Raw genomic sequence first — 24,395 nt, 5'->3', positions numbered from 1 at the left:
AGGAAGATAATAAATGTTGATTTAATTTGTATTTAATAAACTTAGACTATCAAGTGTTGCTGTACTTTGAGTTAATTTTGTATTTATTTTTTCAATAATGAAGCAATTGTACCTAAATAGTTGATAAAAGATTTACTTACTTATGCAGTCACCTACATACATGTTAAACATTGAATAATATAACCATAAGTAATATGTACATTTGTTAAGCCGAACTAACGAATATCTATATATTGAAGGAAATGTTATACACGTTTATACAAAGCAATACACACATGTAGGTATAGTCCCAATAAATGCTTATGTACCTTGATAGACTAGCCCATGACCAGCTGGTGCTCGTATCGTTTTCCGGTCATATTAGTAAGGAAGAGAGGGGAAATAACAGGGCACCTGTGTAGAAGCATGACAGGCGCACTGATGAGTAAAGAATGCCATGTGTACTCTTATGGCATACTGACTTTTCTTTGTCTTGCTCCGCTGCCTAATGAAGAGCCTACAGAATTAGGTGTGTAGTCAAGCAGGTCCTGTCCGAGTCTAGGGTGGCCTCAAAATGGATGCAGACACTGGACTGAATCACCCCTGATGGATATTACTCCAATTTAAGAGGTCATTCCTGTACGTTTGCAAGTTGCATTCCCTTTGCGTCTCATGCAGTCGTTACCGTTTGACTGGTGAACGAGGCTACATTTTCTCGCATTCCTTTTTTTCCATTGCACAATGTACATCTTCTTTTGCCATAATCGAAGTGTGACTTGAATACGCCTCACCACAGCCGTCCTTTCTCCCTCTTTTATTGTGTTTCATTTTATAGAATGCTGAAGGACTTCATTATTCCTGCCCCAATTGTGAAACGTGCATTTTATTTTCAAGGACAACACTGAGTGCGTCCTGTTATCCTGCGTTCCTTGCGGACCTCGTTATATCAGATACAGTACTTGCTCACAAATGTCATATGCTTTTTTATTTCTCTATGTAGTTTTTAAAGTCGCTTAGGCACTCAACAGTTTTTTTTTTTTTTTTTTTTTTTTAACCATGTTTGTTCAAGTCCCCAAGGTTTTCACAGACTTTTCTATTTATTTGAAATGGAAAACACTTCGTACAGTGTAAGGTTATTTCATATCACTTATGGGTCGCCCGGTTTAATAGCTTTTACTGTTTAAAGTGCAGCTTTAAAGTAGATGCGGGTTGCAAATGTAGAAGTCATCTTTGATAAATTGTTTCAAAGAATGGAAAGGCGGTGACTAATAATATTCTCAATAATAAATTCACTTGGAAGAAGCTGGCTGAAAGGCAGGTTCGACTTGTGCAGCTCTGCCTACTTCACTCTTTGTAGCAAGGTTACCTGGATCACAAGGCGTAAGGTGATACTTTGTGGCTCTGCTTTGTCCATGTCTCCCCACAAGTTGAGCATTTGTTGCAGTGGTGGCTCCTCTGCTAAGGCGAAGAAGCGTTGCTCCACTGCTCTCAGAACAGTGCTAGAAGGAAAAATAAAATGATAACACATTGTTATCATTTTATTTTTTTGCACGGGCCAGGTTGGGGCGGTGCTGGGCTGGGTCACAGGAGGAGGAGTGGTATGGGCACTACGAAGTGCTCATGACAGTTTGGCCCGGCAGTCTTGGGCTGGCCAAACCGTTATGCGCACTCTGCATTTTGTAAGTCCCTTACACTGCCAAATGGGGTCCCTCCTGAGCCCTAAACTGTTTAATATTTATGCGGCCCCCACAATCAAAACTAATCCTATCATTTGATTTTGCTACAATGGCTTATGCCGCTGGTACATAAATTGTTTTGTCCATTTCGAATGATGTTGAGGACTCGGAGATAGCACACCGTTTCAATGGATGTATGGGAGCCAATGAATAATGGATGGACGATAAGTCTCATGCTTAATTCGGGTAAGCTGAGGTTCTCCTCTTTGGTAAGGATTTGGTATATTGGCCCCAGACGCTTGGCTCTCCTCCCACTCTGGTGTCTTCTGTCAAGAATCTGGGAGTAATCTTCGATTCCGATTTTTCCTTCAACGTACAGATTAACAAACTCACCACTTTTTTTTTTTTCTGTTCCTTCCATTCATCCCTTTTGAACTCCAAAAAGCAGTGGTCACAGCCTTGGTGCTATAGAGGCTGGACTTTTGTAATACCTTATATTTAGGCATTCAGCAGCTCTCCCTGAAAAAACTTCAAAGCCTACAGATTGCAGCGGTGAAACTTTTAAAGAGACTTCTAAAGTTCAAGCCAGTGTCTGGGACCTTACGAGAGGTTCACTGACTTCCTGTGAAGGAAGGAATCCAGTCCAAGGCCTTATATTTTGCTCATAAAACCCTGTATGGGGATGGCCCAGCTTACTTGAAAAAATTATTCTTAGTAAACAATGTCCGTAAAATAAGAGAATTGGGGCGGTAGGAGTTTTATTCACAACACAACTGTGGAATAACCTACCTGAACACCTAAGACGCCAGTCAAACTTCTTTAGCCTCAGGAAACCGCTTAAAACCTGTTTATTTTCTTGTTCAATAAGTCTGAGATTTACTATGGTTCTTTATTCAGTCAGACATTCGCGCCAGGATGTCGGTGGCATTCTCACGCTTTATAAAACAAATCAATATCAATTTCACTGATATTTCTTTTGGTTCTGATGTAAAACTAAGAGTAATTGAGAGTTTTGCAGTGTTGTTGTTTTTAGCTTCTATGAGAATATTTTAACACGTAGGATATCCCCTCCCTGCATGTCCTGTTTATCAAGATGGTGCCGTAGTTCTGTGGAAACACTGGTAGTGAACGTTTATGTTTTAGTCTGTTTTAAATTCACATCGCAATCACAAGAGCACAGCCCAAATGTCCATGTGAACATGGGTATAAAGTTTACAGCTTAAGACAAGTGTTCACATGGGCACTTTTTCCGAGGAGTGCAAAAGCCCATGCTTCTGCATTGCTGACAAGAGGGCCAGAAACATTTCTGACTTTTGTATGTGTCCGAGAAGGACAATATGGAGACTAATGAGACAAGTGTGTTTTATAATGCATTGAGAGTGTGGAAACCTTTTTTGGTCCTACAACAAGACACCCAGAAGGCTTTATAACCATGGCTGTGTTTGTGGCCCCGACTGTACTGTCACTTCTGTAATTGTGCTGGAGAAACATGAATGAGTTGATGTGGTGCACTAGCAATACCAAGGCCTATTCAAGTGTGTGCTTGGCTAGGATCCCAGGTTGCTGGAGTTGAACACAATTGCTTGGAGTTCTGAGCTCTCTTTAGAACGCATTTCAATGTTTAAAACAAGAGACACTTCAGAAGTGACTGCAAGTGGCAGATCTGTATCTGGAATTCAAAGTGCGTTGAGCCAAGGCCAATAACAAGCAAGAGAATGACGATTGCAATTTCTTTCAGGTGTGTGCCAATGAGATTTGCCGCTAATCCTAACCTGCGTCATGCAGGTAAGAGCATGTACAGAAGATGTGAGCGTGAAAAGTTGTTTCTTGTGTGAGGACAGTAACATAATGGCAATGGATGGTTAACCAAGTAAGAGATGGTAAATTCAGCCTCAACAGGGAGGGTTATTTAGACCCTGGTGGACAGCCTGCCTGGGAGATGACGGCCATGGCTTCTATATCTCTGGAGGCAGACCATCTGCCCTATTAAAAGATCCCACCTGCTGGCCAGAATCTCTGTGCTGTTCCAGAGCTGCTGTTGCAGCGGCACCCATCACAGCGCAGCAGGTTTGTTTATAAAAAAACAAACTTGCCAAGCTGGAGTTTGTTTTCTCTAACTAAAAACAATTGGCCTTGATGTGCAAGTGGATATATTCCTCTGTCCGGAGGTTATTTGCTCAGGGAAAATCAGTGACGATTGCTCCACCCTCGATAGGGAGGGGAGAGGTGCGCCACTATGACCCAATGGTCCCGTGGTGAACGGATTGAGGAGTTCTAGTCGGCACAGCCAACTGAGGCTCTGCCCAAAAAGTTTTTAAGGAATAGGAAAGTATTCGCTGTCCAGAACCCCATCCTTTCATGGTGTATGGTTGCTACAGTCACAAAAGCTTCTTAAACAAGAGGCATTGCTGAGCACCGTTCTCTAGAAGGAAAGACAAACCGATTCCGTTCTTGTAAAGTTCTCATTCCACTTCCAAGCACAGTGCACAGATGTTCCGTTTTATCTTATGACCCTTTGTCAACTTTTCTGAGGGAAACTTGCTTGGTGTCTGTCACTATGCAGAACCAGCTGTGTGTTTGTAGACAGTGAGAAATATTATTTTACACAAGGGCTGTGTTCGGAGAACAACTTGGAAAGAATACTTGAAAGGAGAATCACCCTAAACCGATTTTACAATTTCATACTGTGGATACACATCTCTTGTCTGCCAGCTGTGTAGAAGTGTGGCCCCACTACCCCACTTGATGTTCAAGCCCTCTGTGGCCAAGGGAAGTAATGCTCCGTAGAGTACTCAGATGACTGCTCTGCAACCAGTTCTGGCCTCGAACTGACAGCCAGACTCACCAGAGGTGAGGGGCAGTACCTGTGGTCTGGATCTTTTGCTGAAGGAACTTTATACGTATTCAGGAGAACCTAGGTGCCTACCTAACTGTTGACAGAGTAAACGAGCCTGCCAACCCTGCAGGAGGAGAGACTATTGAAGGAGCAATGTGCAGTGACACCCCGGTGTCTATAGGATGCCCAGAAAAAGGACTGCTAGAGATCTATTGGACCAAAGCATCAGAGGGGCTTCAATCTCCATGGCGCTTCTTGTGGGAACTGCAATTGCCATGGTTTGATTAGGGCTGTATTTGCGTTTTATGATCAGTCTGTGCATAGCTTCATCTTCCCATGTGATCGGTACATGTCAGCCTGTGCCTGGCCACATCTTCCCAAAGTGTGATAAGCGTGTGCATGGCCGCAACTACCCAAGCTGCAGTCAGCCCTGCATGGCCTGCAACTGCTCCTTGGTCGCTGGCCTGTGCACGACTACATGTGCCAAGATGTGGTAAGCTCATGCGAGAGCTGCAACTGCCAAAGTTGTACATGGCCGCAGCAACTTAATTTGTGATCAGATCATGGAGGGCTGCTTTTGCCCACTGTCACCAAACCCCGTTGGGGCTTGGTTGAAGTCCCACTGACCCCAGAGTGTCCCTGTCGGATAGTGCTACACAAGGACTGCCGCTTTCTGTCCACAAGGGCCCCAGAGTGGGCATACTCCCATACGTAGGCCCGCACTGCAGGGAAGAGACACGAAGAACTGCTGTTTTGCGTGCCTCTACCCAATTGGACTGTGCGGGTGTGTTTGAGGGCCCAAGCAGGTTAGGCTGACATTTGAGGACTGATTACACTCAAGAGTGATAAGAGACTAAACGAGACCGAGCGCACTAAACTATTTCCTTTGTTAGTAGTGACTAGTATTGCATACTGTTGTATATTTTTCTTTCTTGAAAAGATAGCCAGTTGGGTGGGTGGACATTTGTTTATTGAATTGTTTGTCGATTAAGGTCTTAGCTCAGTCATCCCTACAATGACTCCCTGAGAAGCCTTAGCCTGAGACCTGAGACTCAAGTGCAGCCTCTGTAACGTCTATTTCTCCTATGGCCCCATGAACGGGATCTGACAGAAGGTCCTTTTGGATGCCTGTGGTGTAGTTCTAGACTGCCTGGTAGCATGTTAGGAGGACATTAGTGTGTGCACTTCAAATATAGATTGCATGGTGTCCAGTCGTTATAATTGTAGGGGCTCAGTTACAGGAAGGATGGTCTCAAAGCTGACTTTGTATCTGGGATGTTTATTTAAAGTGGCATTTCCTCAGGCTATTCTTAAAATCTAGTAGGGTGGATGCTTCCTCAGGTGTCAGCACAAGTTATTGCCGAGTTGTGGGACCTGAACTACGATTATTCTTCGCCCATTCTCCCTTCTTGAATATGGCTTGGTTGATCAGTTTTGAATTTCCAAATCTGAAATTATGACCCTAATTGTAATGGTGTACCAGTCTCTAGTTAGGCTGGGTCTTTTTCCTTATAGGTTTTGTAGATGGTACATCGTAGTCTGAATTCTTTTGAGCCAGTGCAGCTCTTTTATGGCAATGGTGATAAGAGTTGGTTTGGTTAGGTATAGCCAGTTTCTCATTGATTGAGTTTGTGTCCCTTGAAGCTTCTAGAATGCTAGGTTTGACTGGTTTACAGGAATCCAATGAAGGTATGACTGAGGAGTTTGTAAGTTTCATTTGTTGGCTCACGTGGAACAAAGGGAGTATCATTATTAGTCAAAACTTTGAACTGTATTTGGAATTGTCAATGGTGCTGGGTAATTACCCATAATGTCATGCAAACAAAGTGTTAGGGAAGAGTGATGGCTTAATTTGTAGTGAGATGGAACTATCTACGAACGTCTTACACTTTCTGTCCATCTACAGTAGTGTAGAAAAGTTAATAAAGAATGGCCAAGGGCAGGTGGGTATTTAAGTCTGAAGCTACCCAGGGTCTCTTTACTTCTCCATTTGCAGTTCAAGAAAAAGATGCAGTTCAAAGCTTCCTACTAGTCTTTTCTGCCTTTCTATTGCTTGTGAAAGGTAATAAATCTCGAAGGAGCATTATTTGTTTCAGATTATCTGGTTTGGTAAAGCAGTGATTGGGTGCCTTCCTCCAATACTGCATCTGTACTCTGGAGTGTGACAGTTCATTTTACAAATTCAGACAATTGGTGATATTTATATGGTCGCATATAGTTCCACCTTCTACCGTAGGGTAAGGGTGATATGTACCTCGGGAGAGCATGGAGAATCCGAAGGAAAATAACTTACTAGCTGCCAACAAAAATTGAAACTGCCAACAAGTGGCAATTGTCTTTCTAACTGTGTGGCAAATGTGGAAAAATTCTAACATTGTTTTTATCCTTGTTTAATGAAGCAGTAATACGTTTCACACATTGTTCTATTTTTTTCTACAGGTCCCTTATGTCGATTATTCGAAAGAAGCCATCGGCCAGCAATACCATAGCATTGAAAGGAATGCCAGCTCAAACAGAATCAGGTGAGGACATGGCACCCAATGGTTCATTCAACAAGAGTCTTCATCTGTTCTGTTAACTAAAATATGATGTCAAAATATGAATCACAACCCCGGAAAGATTGTAATAATTCTAAAAAAAATATTACACGAGTTCCATAGATACTCTCAAAGTGCAAAGTAGTCTCTTCCAGTCTCCTGCCTCTCACAGCGCAGATGGAACACAAGCACATTGGTATCATTTAGCTCTTTATCAGATAAAAGATAGATCGGACGTGGTAGTCCAGGCCTTAGCGGAGTAAGCAAGTGATACCTGCAAATGAGTGGTGCTGTATACAGTTTAAACCAGCATTTGCAATCCAATGAGTCTTGCATTATTCGAATTTGTTTTTCTAAAAAAATATCCTAGCTGTAGCACAACTAAGAACAAGCATTTACAATGCAATGGTCTCGGCATTATTAAAGGTAGAGCTATTGGCATTGCTCATGACTTTTTTTTTTTAATCATAAATAAATGGCATTGTCATTTACAATGCCAATGGCTTAATTGCTCGCAAATGCATGACCTATTGCATTTACGCCCACACAGAGCCCCACACACAGAGCCACCCACAGTCATTCACATAGAGCCACCTACACAGAGCCACTCTCAGTCACCTACACATAGAGCCACCTACAAAAAAAACTATCAACACAGAGCTACACACACACACACACACACACACACAGAGCGCTACACACAGAGCGCCACACACACACAGAGCGCCACACACACACAGAGCGCCACACACACACAGAGCGCCACACAGACTACACACACACAGACCGAGCGCCACACACAGACTATGCTAACACATATCCTGCCTACTGTCCCAACTCCTCCATGCACTGTAAACCCCTTTAACCACTCTACACTCACCCCAAATCTTCTACACCACGAGAGAAAACCACTTCCAAACAATCACACGTTGGACCGCACTGCTATAATCCTCCTGCATTCAATTAATAAACCTGCTTATCACACAAATAAAAAAATCCTAAACTCTACATTAGCATTTAAAACTCGTCCCACAGCTTGATATATACATGTCTCCCTTCAGCCTCTCTAAAATCTAACATCACCCTCCCACTATTATGACCACCCTTGGTGTGAGACTCATAGATTTCACCCCAAGAACCTACCGCTTACATTCTCAAACCCTACAAGATTCCCCCACCCATTGCACGCACTCCAAACACTCAAGCTCCATACACACACCCACACCCCATCTATAACCACATCTACACCTTGATGTATATCATCCACCCACATCACACCTATAGGCTCCACTGAGTCATCTTCGACACCACAGAACCACATCAAATGTCCAATAAGTAGATTACACAAACACATAAGGGGTTAGAAACGGCGGAGTTGGACCTTAAAGTTGTCAAACAGAAAACGAAAATAGACGTAGACTTTCATTCTTTGAACAGCATACCATTTTTCTACACTTGTTGAGCCCAGATGGATTCTCAGCTATTTCTTTAGAAATGTACCCAACTTCTTCTTTATCATTTTGACAATTTGACTAACCCTCTTCTGATTTAAGGAATATGGTTTCAACGGTTTATTTTCTGAGCGCTAGAGAATGATTACCATTCTGTATAAGTGATAAGCATGCAGGCTTAAAGTGTTTTGAAAAATATTCACTTGGGTCAGGAGAGAAGTTACCTAAAGAGAGTACATCAGCTCCTTGACATAACCCTGATCCATACTGTTGTTAGATTTTGAATTCGCAGGAGAAGCATGGCTGAAAATTCAGCATTATTGGCAGTCCAAGTAGGTGTAGCTGGCTAATGGAATGTTAATGCTCCTGCAAGACGTCTCTGTAACTCGGATTCACACCCTCTATCAGCATGCACCCAGCTTCACCCTGATGAATCTGCAAATGAAGGACTGTGGTGCAGAAAGGTCCCATGAGAGATGCCATCCCCATCGAAAATAAAATTAGGGAGGGGGGCTGCTTGAGCCACATTTGAATCAATCATATCATTTATAAAGCACAACAGCGAACAGCTACTCCGAACAGAGTCCCAGCGCTAGGAAAGGCTGCCTAATATACCAACTACAGGATGAATGGCCCTTAAAAATCCAATTTAAAGAGACCAGTTATAATGATTTTCCTAAATAATATCTCATAGCAAATCTCACGGACATGGTGCGGGGGCTGATTCCGGACACAAGTTGCCAAATAGGTGAAAGACCGCCCCATTCCTTACGGAATAACCAGCGGGTGTTTGATGAACGGGAGATCTAGTAGGGTGGTGATGCTGTAGTCTTGCTGTAGTCCTTGGATTTTCGGTGCCATTCGAATGTTTCACAATCGTGTGGCTGCTGTAGTCCTTGGATTTTCGGTGCCATTCGAATGTTTCACAATCGTGTGGCTGCAGTGATGTAACACTGATGGCAGCAGCCCCCTCTGAACGTTGTCCAAGCACCTCTGCACCCCTCGCTGCTTCCTCACCACTGCTCTCGCCTCAGCCAAAGTCTCTGTTTATCTCTCTTTGGCATCTGTTTGTTTCTCTGCATTTTTTCTCTCTTTTCCGCTGCACATTCTTATTTTTTTAGCTTCATTCTCTGTGCTGCTGCTCCACTCTCCGGTCCTCATTGTTCTCCCATTCATTCCAAAATCCTTACGTGGCATCTTCCCAGAACCCCCAGACAATCACTCTATGCCCTCACACTTTATATATTTATTTATTTCCAAGTTTTACGATGATTGTATTTCCTCCCCTGTTGCTGTTAGTAAGCCTCGCTACTACCCCAATTCCGAGGACCATACTTTGTAAGTGTCCCTAATGAACTAGCAGCAAATATTGACTAAATCTGACCCGGGTGCCTGCTCCAGGGCATCCTCGCCGTCTGTCCTTCCATCCTATCTCACTCCGTATGGCCTTGAATGAGCTACAGTTACCTGAGGACTGAAGACCTCTCTGGAGAGCTGTCCGTGCAGGGGCCAGGGGCCGCTGCATGGATTTCAATGCACAGAAATGCCGTGACTGGTCTGCCTGCTGGGGAACTGCTTGGATAAGAGTGTTTTTGAGGCTGGGGAACTGCTTGGATAAGAGTGTTTTGGAGGCATTCTTCACCTCGTCTGTTGGGACAGTGGACACTTCGTTACTGTCCTTAGTCAATAGTCTACCAAAGACAAGTAGTGTATGCGCCTGCGTGCCTTTGAACAGCGAGGACGTGCGAATAAACGCCTTATAGTTGCATTTAACAGACCATTTAGAGCACCCCAAAAGCCTCTGGGATTTTTTTGTATGTTTCTGGGCTTCCGTTTCTTTACCTTGCCTGCTGTTGTATCGGCTTTGCCACTCAAACCCAGCATCTGCACCCAGCCCATGCCCAAGAGAGTGCCCAGCTGCCTCAACGAATCCGCAGCGCCCGCAGCCATCTTCCATCTGTGCCGCAGCCTGTCCACCTCATTGGCCCATCTCTGGCCGCACGCGAGGGCTCTGCTCGCCGTATGCGAGGAATCGAACCTTTGACTATATTACTTTTTTCTTACCTTTGAAAGATTGCAAAAGGTCGTGCCGTAGCACCTCGAATTACTCTAATTGCGTCTTCATCTCCGCTGTGTGTCATGCAACAATAAGCTCTTGGGTGGCCTAGCTCTATAATGTGATATCACCACATTACATATGCAATACCACCGTATCAGAGTACGAAAAAAACATGCTTTTTACCATCAATGTGTTGGCGATAACGCTACACAAATAGATGTTGACTATCTTACTAAAACATTTCACTGTTTACGTCACCATAATCCTAAAAAAAATGGCTTAAAGAAAAGCGCCGCCGTTTTCCGATTCGGGGGCGTGTTTTTTGTGCTCTGAGTGACCGATGACGTCACAGGGCTAAAGAACGCAAAAAATCACGCCCCCGAATCCGAAAAAGACGGAGCTTCTTTAAAGGGACGGCTCTCTCCTCCAATGGCTGGCCTCCGTTTAGGAAGCTGGCCAATGGAGGAGAGACAAAAAGAGGCGGGCTAAAGCAGCCACTCTAAGAAACATTAATTCTTGGACTTCCGGTCTGCCTCCGGCAGACCGGATATTACCGAGACCTAAAAAAGAAATACATGAAGGAAGCAAATGGTGCAGTACCTTCGCCTGTTACTAGTTGTCCCTAGGGACCTCTATCAGCCAATAAGGTACTGCACCCTGCAATAATGAACACAACTCATCCCCGGGACCGGGTCCAGGCTAGCCTTATTTATTCCCAAGCAACAGGGCTCGCTGACTCACAGGAAGCAGGGTAGAGCTTAGTCCATTGCTGCGGCTGTTGTCATGCTCAAACTCGCTGAAATCCATGATTCACACACTGAAATTCTAACACACCTTTACAGAGGAAAATGTATCACTGGACAGGCACAAGAGAAGACTGCGGAAAGCCATTTGCCTAATGGCGCACTTTAGCTTCAGATTTGTAAAACAAACCTGCATCATGCCACAGTTGGTGCAAAAGTAAATGAATGGAGAAGAAATGTTGTGCCGCCACAATCTATTTATTTACTTTTGTAGCAATCGTGGCTTTCTGCGCTTTAGATTAAGATGTTGAAAACTAAAGCGTGTTGTGCTGCCATTGCTACAAAAGTAAATACATGGAAAAAAAATGCGGTGGCCGCCCGCCTTGTTTGTGTGCATTCATTTACCCCAATGCCCACTCTGCGAGAGCAATGCAAAGAAAAGGTGGGGAAAGTCGATCTCCAGATGGCAGAGGGTATATGCTGTGCTGCATCCTCTCCTACTAAGAGGCGCACAGGCTGAATGGGTGACCCCCGCCACCTTCTATTGTAGCCTACCCACAGTATTTGGCTTTTTCCGGGTGATTTAGAGTGATATGAGGCTATCACTGTCCGCACACAGCAGCGCAGTGTCCAGACACTTCGCAGTGTGTTTTATGAGAGCGTACCAAGAGGATGCGATGTGGGTGTGGATGATCGCATAACGTTAACCACCACTGAAACCGGCTTCAAAGTGTCAAAACTGGCCTCCTGTGGCTCCAGCCTTCCGGGGGTCTGCTCGCTTGCCCGGCTGGCCAGTCCCGCCATGTTAGTGAGTAGGGGCAGAGGACGGGCGCTTTCCGTGTTTGACTTTATGCATGGGTGCAGAGAGTGTGGGTGCTGATAAATACATGGTATATGCTTGTCCAGGAGAGGGCCCAGAGTGTGTGCGGTGAGGACACAGAGACTGGCCTAGGATTGTACCAAGTGGATGTGGGCAGGGTGCACAATGTGTGAGCTGCGTGGGTTGAAAGAATGGTCACATAGAGTGGAGGCAATGGGTGAATATAGTGTGAAAGATAAAAACACTGAGGGGTGCTTAAAGGACATCACCTTCTTCCTATGTACTAATCATTCAACGAACACAAAATCTCCAACCATTGGAGAACAAAATCTTTCCGACTTTGATTTTAACATAATGTGCCCTTTTGTTATACAGTGGTTCTTAACCTCTGGTCCAGGGCCGCTTGCAGTCCATGACGACTGCTTACCAGCAGCGGCTCCTCCGCTAATGCAGAGGAGTGTCGCCCGCTGAGTTAAAAAATAAAATACAATGATTATAACTCAATGTTAATAATGTTCCGTTATTATAATTTTATTTTTTGGACAGAGCCTGAGCCGGGTGCGGGCGGGTGGGTCTTGTCTGTCCTCACAGGATGGAGGAGTGGTTGCTGCACCATAAGTGCTCATGACTGTTTGGGCGGCCATCTTGGGCTGGCCAAACCCTCATGTGCACTTAGCACGTTCTCCACTCGGTTGTTTTGCAAGGCTGGGTGGAAAACATGCACAGGCTCCCACAACTTGCTAGAGCGGCGAACCAGGATGCTTAGACCTATCGCAATGATACCATCATGCTGGTGACAGCAGCATCGTGATAGCCTCTCAGACTAACCTAGCCTATGTGCTTCCTGGAAACTACAGAGGAGGTTGGAGGAGAGGCGGCAACTGGCAGGTAAGTGAGCATTTCTTTTCTTTATTTTTTTGTAATACCACCCCTCTCCTATAAGGTAACGATAACTCGCTTACCCACCATTCAGTTTTCTCAATAATTTCACTGCAGATATTGCAGTAATATCACTGATGTCATAGTAGATTTCACGAGTGATGTAATATGTGGGGTAATCAGCAGTGCATGGCTAGGGTGTGAGTTATAGTTACTAGAGATAACTATAACTGCTGAAATTCTATGGTTTTATGTGTGTAAAATCTGAACCTAACTGAAACGCCCCTGCAACCTTTGTTTTTCTTCAATGAATTTCTAAGTTTTAAAAAACTCTATTTCCAAACTATAACGTTTCTGTAACCTTTGTTTTTTTCCATTGAATTTCCATGTTTTTTTAAATTCTGTGTCCTAACTATAACGTCCCTGTAACCTTCGTTTTTCTACTGAATTTCAGTTTTTTTCAATATAAATTGTACTTTGATATGAACCTTAAGTTCACTAATCTATATTTTCACAAGTTTATAAATACATTTTATTTACACATTCATTCTTATACATTTTAAAACTGAAAATGTAAAAATTAAAGTAAGGTAACTTATATAGTCTTTCTTCAAATGCTTTGTTTTTCAAATTCATTTAAAGGATAAGCGGATCCGTCTTAGATTCCTCGGAGAAATACGTGGTGTGCTATTTATATTGCACACATTGAATACTAAAGCAACAACACATTTAATACAAACATATGCTATTGCAATTTCTATAAGTGTAACAGTGGTTGTGGGTGTGGGAGGGACTGTGTGAGTAAGTGTGTGAGTGGTTTTGTGGGTGTGTGAGTGAGTGGTTTTGTGGGTATGAGTGGCTGTTTGGGTGTGTGAGTAGTGTGTGGGTCACTGAGTGGTTTTGTGGCTCTGTGAGTGGGTGTATGGGTCTGTGGCAGGGTGTGTGTGTGTAAGTGAATGTAGGAGTGTAGGTCTGTGAGTAAATGATTTTTTTATTTTTAAATTGGGTCTGGATCCACGTATGCATCCAAATCCGTGAGGATCCAGACCCTCAATCCCTCACAGACCCCTCCATCCGTCCCCTGAGGTCAGGGTACCTCTACCCTAACCAGCTGTAACACGTTTACACATTATTTCCCCCTCTGGGAAGTGGGCAGGACCCAATGTAAAAATGGTGATCGCAGCTTTCTGTTCAGCTTGCAGCAAGCTAATCATGGCATTGCTGTCGGTGCGGCGATCGCTGATCCACCGCAGTGGATCTGTGGCGGATCTGCGTCTCTGGATATAAATAAATCTTTTTACTTTAATAACTCAAACTACCAAACATATTTGAACAAAATTACAAAAAGCACCATTTCTGCACCAAGATCTGGCTTTGTGCTTAATTTGGTGTAATTCTGTTCAGCTTTTCGGGCTGTAGTGGTGTGTAAAATCCCTATGGAAAATTGCATGAGGAAAATGCATTTTGAGACACTCTTCCCCGCGCCCCACCCCCTCTTTTCTCAGTCCCCATTGGCGGATCACTTCGAAAAGTTCCAGACAGCAGGTGAGGTGACTGGCAAACTTGTTTTGAAAATTTTGTGATTCGTCTGATGGCTCCAAAGTGGGTAGCACATCTCAAAACACTTTTTCAATGTAAACTAGGTCCTAACTAATAACCACCTACTGGTGGCAGCCAGTAGATTGTGTGTGTGTGTGTGTGTGTGTGTATGTATATGTGTGTATGTATGTGTATATATATGTGTGTGTGTGTGTATGTATATATGTCTGTATGTGTATATATATATGTGTGAGTATGTATGTGTGTGTGTGTATATATGTATGTATATATGTGTACATATATTCCGAGGCGTGGCAGTATTGGGGGACACAAGGGGAGACCAGATGAGCGGTCAATTGGCGCTGTGTGTCCCATCAAGTCTGCTGATACCGGGAACCGCAAAAAGAACTCACTCACCTACCCCTGCTATTTTCATCAACCTACTTTGCTGCAACACGGCATTGTGGGTGTTGTGGTCCAAGGATTACGACGGACCACACCAGGTGTGTGCATTCACCAGCGGGGGAGGAGCGGTCCAGCCTGCATTACTTCACAGGCAGCAAGAAAGGACTATCTTGATGGTGCATGGAGACGGTGCTGGGCGCTGAAGAAGGCCAACGCCGAAATGCATTCGCCGCCACCGTAGCATTTGCCTGCTCAATAAAGCCTCTCTGAACTGTCTCCCTGGGATCCTGCTCTTTCTTTCTGTGGAGGGAGATACATACCGGACATTTTCGCGCTTGCCAATAGCGCCTTCCAGGAATCCCCTGCCGTTTTGGGACCAGATATTAAATGGCACGCCGCCAGGCACTTTACTTTGGTCCAGGTACGGACACAATCTGGTTCCCGCTTTTGAACTTGTTTGCGGTGAGCAGTTTCGAGGCATTACGCCTCTCCTGGGTGAAACGCTATTCGCTTTCTCCCCTGCGCATTAGACATCATATTCCGAGGCGTGGCAGTATTGGGGGACACAAGGGGAGACCAGATGAGCGGTCAATTGGCGCTGTGTGTCCCATCAAGTCTGCTGATACCGGGAACCGCAAAAAGAACTCACTCACCTACCCCTGCTATTTTCATCAACCTACATTGCTGCAACACGGCATTGTGGGTGTTGTGGTCCAAGGATTACGACGGACCACACCAGGTGTGTGCATTCACCAGCGAGGAGGAGCGGTCCAGCCTGCATTACTTCACAGGCAGCAAGAAAGGACTATCTTTTATTGATTTTTCGTAAGAAAAAGAAAAAAAACATAACAATCAGTCATGTCAGTGCATATGATTGTTAAATGAAAAAGGCAGGACAGCCTAGACATTTGACGCGCATTACAATATCAACAGTTTCAATAAACCGGTTTGCACGTATTAGAAGTGTGTGTACATATATATATATATCTGTCGAGCGTGGTATGGGGAGGTGAGATAAGAAAGCGTCTTCAGTCAGCAGGGAGTCCATACCTCTCGCCATATAGACAGCGGAATAGTAGTGTGTGAAAGTGTCCATTATGGCGGTGGATGAGTTCTAATTTGTCCCTGCTCATTCAGTATCGCAGATGCAATCCGTTGGCCTTCTTGCTTTTTGAGTTGGACAGCCATAGCCTCCCAGTCTTTTACCCTCTCTTGTAGTGTTACTTTTAGTTTAAAGTAATTTTATTGAGGTAAATTTACAGTAACGCAAAAGGTATGAGAACAATGAAAAAGGAATTACATACAATATATCAATTTTAGAATTAATAAAAAGGAAAAATTTGAGTGAAGTACTGTCAGACAAGTCATGTATAGGTAAAAGAATATTCTATGGAACATCGGTATGGAAAGGAAGCTTATATAATATGCACAAATTCACATTACAAAATATAGTATAGGTTAAACTATATAATATCAACATGAAGGAAGTCATGGAGGTTTAGTTACTACTTGTTGTTGAGTGCGAAACAGAGAACGCCTGGCGCTCATGTCATTGAATAACGTGACAGGTGACCATAAGTCCAAACGCTTCGCTGCCATATGCAATGGGTATACAAATGTCGTATCCAGTCTGTCGTTATAACAGACAGCATACCACCATGCTTGGTAAGATAATTTAGTGAAGTCTTTCCAGTTTTTGGTTACCTGTAGAAAGGCCACTGCTAATAACAAATCTATCTTAACGTTAGTCACAAGTATCCCAAATAGGGGACAGGCTGCCAAGATATCAGAGAGGGTGACTAGAATTAAAGATGGAATTAATTTTAGACCACACCTTTCCCCAAAAATTTTGAACAAGTTTGCACATGAAAAGCAAATGATAAAGGTCCGTGTGAGGTGACGAGCAGGACCAACAAGTATCTGGAAGATGAGGGTGTCGTGCATTGAGTTAATGGAGAGAGTAAGAGCCTATTGTATGTAAAGAAGAGTCTGTGTGGTATTTGCAGCCCTAGATTTCTTGATTTTGAGTCATATTCTATCCCAAAATTCTACAGACCAGGAAGTTTCTAAATCTTTCCCACAATGTTTCTACCTTGGTTTTGTCTCTCAAACTAGACGAAGTATGCAAAAGTTTATATATAGTGGATGCCTTAGATTCGTTAATAATAAGGGCCCTTAATTTAATTCAAGTATATCTCCAGGATAATACCGCTTGCTTCTCTAACTCCTTTTCTTAATCTTCGTATACGGCGTAACAAATATATTTTGATTAATAATAAACCTTTATTTTGAAAATCCTGGAAACAATGGGGTCTGATTTGGGTACATCAATTATGATAACGACCGACCTTTGTCTTTTGCACAAGCTCGCACTTGTTTGCCTTGCCCTCTAATCTCAGTTCTAAATACTCTCTTCTGCTACAAGCTGTTCAGTCTGCTCACACACAATATACATCTTCTCCAGCAAGCACTTCCCCAGGACTTTGTCACACAGATAAATTAAGGGCCCTTATTGTAGTGTTGTTTCTTGAGGTAAAAGAAGACTTTCTGGACCTGGTATGTGAACAAATGATTCAGCCCTTGTTTCAACTGCATCGGAGTTTGTAGTACTGACAGATCATGGCTTTTGCAGAAGTTGTCTGTCAACGTTTTCACCTGAGCCTCAAATCGGATTAGGGTTTGTTGTACCTTTCTTTTTCCGGATGGCAGAGTCTCTTGTGATTTCATTTTTTACGGAGGCCTTTCCCGCTTCACACACCACCTGTGTCTACCCCACTATGTGCTCATTTTTAGTCGGGTACGTGTGTAACATTGACACAAGTGTGCGTTTGTCCAAAGGCTGTCGATATTGACTTATTCATCTGCCACTGGTCAAGGGTGTACTTCAATTCCAAGGTTCAATTGTCATGGTTGGACATCCCAGTTGTTGTAATGAGTGTCTGTCGCCTTACCCAGCAGGGAGTTCAATGTCCGAAAGTAATCCATGCATAAACTCGTCCCATGAGGGAGAGATGTGAACTTGTATCCCTGTCCATGGGTGCCATAGTCTCCAGGGATCATGGAGGGAGAAGTCCACCCAATGGTCTTTAAGGGATATGTGATAGGAGGTTAGGTATCAAGATTTGTCCAAGTGTGGGTCTGGGGGAAGATTCCAATCCCCACCAAGGAGGATATCCTTATCCGACAGGTGCACTAACTGAGACACGCCTGACAGCTTGGATGCAATCAGGTGTAGACACGCTTAGCGATCTGTATGCGGATGGCGAGTTGCTCCCTTTTGCAACTCTAGCAGCTGACCCAGGCCTCCCAGCTGGCCTGTTGCATGCGTCCCTCTTGCGTACGCTTACCGCCTCCTGGGGCGACATGGCAGTGGAGCCGCCGATGCACACCTTTATGCAATACTTGCACGTTATGGGCAACGGCTCACACATCATCCACTGGCTAGCGCAAGCCCTGCAGACGCACTCACAACCATCAACGACGCCGCTACGGGAAAAATGGGCGACAGAGGACGGGACTGGACTGACAAAGAATGGGAGATGATTTTGGTCGGACCGACATACATTCCACGCAACCCCCGCTTTAAAATCATTCAATTCTACATCGTACACCGTGCTTACCTCACGCCAGACAACATTAACAGATACTTCGCGACCACGACTGCTACTTGTCAACGCTGCTCCCTACATGGGGCCGATCTCTTACACATGCTGTGGCACTGCCCAGACATACCGCCATACTGGGACGGAGTCACAGCGTTACTCACCCACGACACTGATGGACAGCTGCCCCACACATGGGAGGCGTGCATCCTGGGCCTATACAGACGCACGAAACTTAACAAGGTACAAGCGCGCTTCTGGGACATGGGTCTCATAACGGCGAAACGCCTACTTACTAAACATTGGAAGGCCGCGACCACCCCACACATTCGACACTGGCACACTTCCTTCACCAACTGGGCGCGTGCGGAAAGCACGGTCCTCCTCCGGGAGGAAACCGCAGGGCTTCGAAAATTCCCCATCGCCCAACTCTGGGACGACCTCCTTAAGACATTCCAGCGCGCCTGCCAGGAACAAGGGATAACCTGAAGCGGCAAGCCCTGTTGCCACTATGACAGCACAAACTGATGACCACAGTGACCAAGGCTGTGTGTCCTTCCCCCCCCCCCCGTGTCCATTGTATTGCATTACGGGACATCCTGCTGCGCCTCGCCCCGCGCCAGCTGCCCCCTGACCGGAACCCATATCGCCCTCTCCCTCCCCTGATCTCACTTGCTTCCCCACTTACAGAGATCTTTCTTTCCAACAGTTGTCTAGACATAGGGGATAGTTAACTCACTGGTCAAGTTCCCCGACCAGACCCCCTCCCTTATTGCAGACGGAAGTAACCATTGCATCATGCAACTGGCAAGAAGCGGCCCCCTTACAGACCTCATACTGCCTGCCGACTGCTGAGCCGCGACAGCGCCCAAGGACTGCAGTAAGATGCGAACTCACACTGGAACCCCACTCACGTTAGGACACAACCAGGCTATGCACTACACCGATCGTCACCCCCCCAGTCTTTTACTTTGCGACCTCCTACTTGCAGGACTGGAGAGCCGCATATATACCACACCACCAGACATCCTGGTCTCCGTAACAATGGCTGCAGACAAGCTACGCCAAGCTTCACTGCTTGCTCTTCTTCCTCAGTGAGCTATACCATCACACATCTTGCTGCACCTACATCGGCATTACGCACACCCGTCTGAACCGCCACCCGCCGACAGCTCCCCCACTACTGTCTAACCACGGAGGATACCCAGTTCCTCAGGGGGGACTCGAGCGCTGAGCACATCAGCACTAATGCTTGACTAACTCTGCAATGTTTATGTTCATAATAAAAGATAAAATGTAGACCTATCACTTATACAACTGAATACCAAACTGTTGTCCATATATGTTTATGAATATCGCCGCCGGACCCCCGGGTTACCGGCTAAATGGCTGTGTCATTCAACTAAGGATCCTCTTGACTATATATGGCCCAACCGGCCCCTGCATGTCACGGAATGTACAATGTATGGCAACAATGTAATGTACAATAAAGGTCTTCCAAAAACAAAAAAAGGAGGATATCCTTACGTGGGTGTTGGAGATGTATGCGAGGCAATAGATGGAACCCACCAAAAGGGTGCTGTGTTGCAGGGACAGTTTGACCTGAATGTAGTGGCTGGCCAGGTCAGCTCAGTGCTTAAGCAATTTGACTGGAATGTCTTTCTGTATGAGAATGGCGCTCCCTTGTTTGCAAAATGCTACGAGGGGGCCAATTTGGAGGGATCATTGGGAGTCACTGTGGAGTCGTGGTATTCCAACCTGACCCAGTCTCTTTGCAGTTTCTGATTATCTTCTTCAGACAGGTATGTATCTTGGATAAGCGCTACTTTTGGGTGTAGCATGTGTAAGTATGTCGCTATTTTCTTCCGCTTAAGGAAGTGGGTTATTTCATTTACATTTAAGGAGACGGCACAACAGTTCACCATACTTGCTCAACAGGATATGGCTATTAATGTTGGTCAGGTTGCCCTTAGACTGTTAAATTGGCACTGGTCGCAGAGGATTTCTAGCCAAAAGCTGCCTTTTTCCTGGGCTCCTAACTGCCCCATGCTCTCTACTTGTGTTTATTATTGCTAGAATTTGTTCTTTTGTTTTGCTATTACCCTGTCCTGCTCTGTCGGATCAGTCATTTGTGTTTTATTTGTTGTCGCTGTGTGTTGGATTTTAACTGAGCCTGCATCTAGTTTGGCAGCTGCAGTGTGGATGCAAACGGGCAGCGAACATTCTTCCGATTTTAGGCTCTTCATCACATATACAAGTTTGATATAGGGGACCAGGTGCAAGCGCTGATGTTAGTCCCCACATGGATGCCACCTGGATCCGTGATCCTATTGCTGTATTGACAGAAATTACTTTAGTTTCAAGAGAGGCCAGCTTTAAAGCAAGCCACCCACTGTCTTTCTTTGATACGTTTTTTATATTAGCAGTGTCTCTTAATTTACTGCATAAGATAATCCCTTTTGTTCGTTCTTTTTGGCAGTCTAACCATCCTTTTTAGGTCTCGCTGGCGTTGCAGGGCGAAGCCTTGCCGCCAACGAGACTTATAGCCGCCTTCATCCCTGTCAAGGGAGTAACAGCTGTGAACGAGCCCGATACAGACCTGGGCACGAGCCGACCCAGGTCTGTGAACGCGCTTCAAGGTTGAGCAGCTTGTGCACGTTTGTTGGACGTCAGGCGCCGCCAGACCAATTATCCCAGCATGAAACTCTACTTCCTGAGGCCACAACACCAATTATCCCAGCAGGAGTCTCCACTTCCTCAGGCACTGCAACAATTATCACAGCATGAGACCCACTTATCACAGCATGTCAACAGGCGCCCCAGGCTGCTGGAGCACTCAACTATAATTAATGTGCAGTTGAGTGCTCCAGCAGTGTGGGGCGGCTCTCTGCATGCTGTGATAATTATCACTTTGGGGCCTCATGCTGTGATAATTAGGGCGGCATGCTCTATTTGCAGCACTGAACATTTTCAAAGAAGGCGAAGCAGCGACATTCATTGGAGACACTCACCCTCACTAACTCACTCGCCCTCACCCCCTCACACCCCCTGACCCCTCACACACCCTCACACACCCTCACACACCCTCACACACCCTCACACACCCTCACACACCCTCACACACCCTCACACACCCTCACACACCCTCACACACCCTCACACACCCTCACACACCCTCACACACCCTCACACACCCTCACACACCCTCACACACCCTCACACACCCTCACACACCCTCACACACCCTCACACACCCTCACACACCCCTCACCTTCACACACCCCTCACCTTCACACACCCCTCACCTTCACACACCCCTCACCTTCACACACCTCACCCTCACACACCTCACCCTCACACCCCTCACCCTCACACCCCTCACACCCTCACACCCTCACCCTCACACCCCTCACCCTCACACCCCTCACACCCCCTCACCCTCACACTCTCACCCTCACCCCCTCACACCCCTCACCCCCTCACCCCCTCACACCCCTCACCCCCTCACCCCCTCACCCCCTCACACCCCTCACCCCCTCACCCCCTCACACCCCTCACACACCCTCACACCCCTCACTCACCCTCACCCTCTCACCCCCTCACCCACACTCACACACACACCCTCACATACCCTTACCAGCATAGCATAACAAAACATAGCATAGCATAACGAAACACAGCATAGCATAACAAACAAAAGCATAGCATAACAAACAAAAGCATAGCATAACAAAACAAAGCATAGGATAGCAAAACACAACAAAACAAAGCATAGCAAAACAAAGCATATCATAGTAAAACAACAAAACATAACACAACAAAACATAGCATAACATAACACAACAAAACATAGCATAACAAAACATAGCATAACAAAACATAGCATAACAAAACATAGCATAACAAAACATAGCATAACAAAACAAAGAATAGCAAAACAAAACATAGCATAGTAAAACAAAACATAGCATAGCATAACATAACACAACAAAACAGCAGAACAAAACAGCAGAACATAACAAAACATAGCAAAGCATAGGATAGCAAAACAAAACATAGCATAGCAAAACATAGCATATCATAGTAAAACAACAAAACATAGCATAACAAAACATAGCATAACAAAACATAGCATAACAAAACATAGCATAACAAAACATAGCATAACAAAACATAGCATAACAAAACATAGCAGAACATAAAAAAACATAGCATAACAAAACAGCATAACAAAACATAGCAGAACATAAAAAAACATAGCATAGTAAAACAGCATAACAAAACATAGCAGAACATAAAAAAACATAGCATAGTAAAACAAAACAAACCATAGCATAGCATAACATAACACAACAAAACAGCAGAACAAAACAGCAGAAAATAACAAAACATAGCAAAACAAAGCATAGGATAGCATAGCAAAACATAGCATAACATAACTTAAAACATAACAGCATAGCAAAACATAGAATAGCATAGCATAGGAAAACAGAATAGCATAACACAACAAAACAGCAGAACAAAACAGCAGAACATAACAAAACATAGCAAAGCATAGGATAGCAAAACAAAAAATAGCATAGCAAAACATAGCATATCATAGTAAAACAACAAAACATAGCATAACAAAACACAGCAAAGCATAACACAGCAAAGCATAGGATAGCAAAACACAGCAAAGCATAGGATAGCAAAACACAGCAAAGCATAGGATAGCAAAACACAGCAAAGCGTAGGATAGCAAAACACAGCAAAGCGTAGGATAGCAAAACACAGCAAAGCGTAGGATAGCAAAACACAGCAAAGCGTAGGATAGCAAAACACAGCAAAGCGTAGGATAGCAAAACACAGCAAAGCATAGGATAGCAAAACACAGCAAAGCGTAGGATAGCAAACCACAGCAAAGCGTATGATAGCGCATAACATAGCGCATAACATAGCGCATAACATAGCGCATAACATAGCGCAACATAGCGCATAACATAGCGCATAACATAGCGCATAACATAGCGCATAACATAGCGCATAACATAGCGCATAACATAGCGCATAACATAGCGCATAACATAGCGCATAACATAGCGCATAACATAGCGCATAACATAGCGCATAACATAGCGCATAACATAGCGCATAACATAGCGCATAACATAGCGCATAACATAGCGCATAACATAGCGCATAACATAGCGCATAACATAGCGCATAGCGCATAACATAGCGCATAGCGCATAACATAGCGCATAACATAGCGCATAACATAGCGCATAGCGCATAACATAGCGCATAACATAGCGCATAGCGCATAACATAGCGCATAACATAGCGCATAGCGCATAACATAGCGCATAGCGCATGACATAGCGCATAACATAGCGCATAGCGCATAACATAGCGCATAACATAGCGCATAGCGCATAACATAGCGCATAACATAGCGCATAGCGCATAACATAGCGCATAGCGCATAACATAGCGCAACACATAGCGCATAACATAGCGTATAGTGCATAACATAGCGCATAACATAGCGCATAGCGCATAACATAGCGCATAGCGCATGACATAGCGCATCACATAGCACATAGCGCATAACATAGCGCATAGCGCATGACATAGCGCATCACATAGCACATAGCGCATAGCGCATAACATAGCGCATAGCGCATGACATAGCGCATCACATAGCACATAGCGCATCGCATAACAGCGCATAACATAGCGCATAGAGCATAACATAGCGCATAACATAGCGCATAGAGCATAACATAGCGCATAACATAGCGCATAGAGCATAACATAGCGCATAACATAGCGCATAGAGCATAGCGCATAGAGCATAACATAGCGCATAACATATAACATAGCG

At 44.7% G+C, this 24,395-nt stretch overlaps 1 protein-coding gene across 1 annotated transcript in view; it reads left to right on the top strand.

The window, feature by feature from the left end:
* The window catches only part of SHTN1 (shootin 1), a 711,155-nt gene that overhangs the window by 469,248 nt on the left and 217,512 nt on the right, over positions 1 to 24,395 (top strand). Inside the window, exon 12 of the mRNA XM_078643901.1 lies at positions 6,931 to 7,013. Within this exon, the coding sequence (XP_078500027.1) occupies positions 6,931 to 7,013 (83 nt within the window). The remainder of the gene's footprint in view (positions 1 to 6,930; positions 7,014 to 24,395) is intronic.

The sequence above is a fragment of the Lissotriton helveticus genome, chromosome 5_1 (genome assembly GCF_964261635.1).
Source record: "Lissotriton helveticus chromosome 5_1, aLisHel1.1, whole genome shotgun sequence".
Taxonomy (NCBI): domain Eukaryota; kingdom Metazoa; phylum Chordata; class Amphibia; order Caudata; family Salamandridae; genus Lissotriton; species Lissotriton helveticus.
Note: the sequence above shows the minus strand (reverse complement) of the source record. Positions and strands in the feature narration are given on the sequence as shown.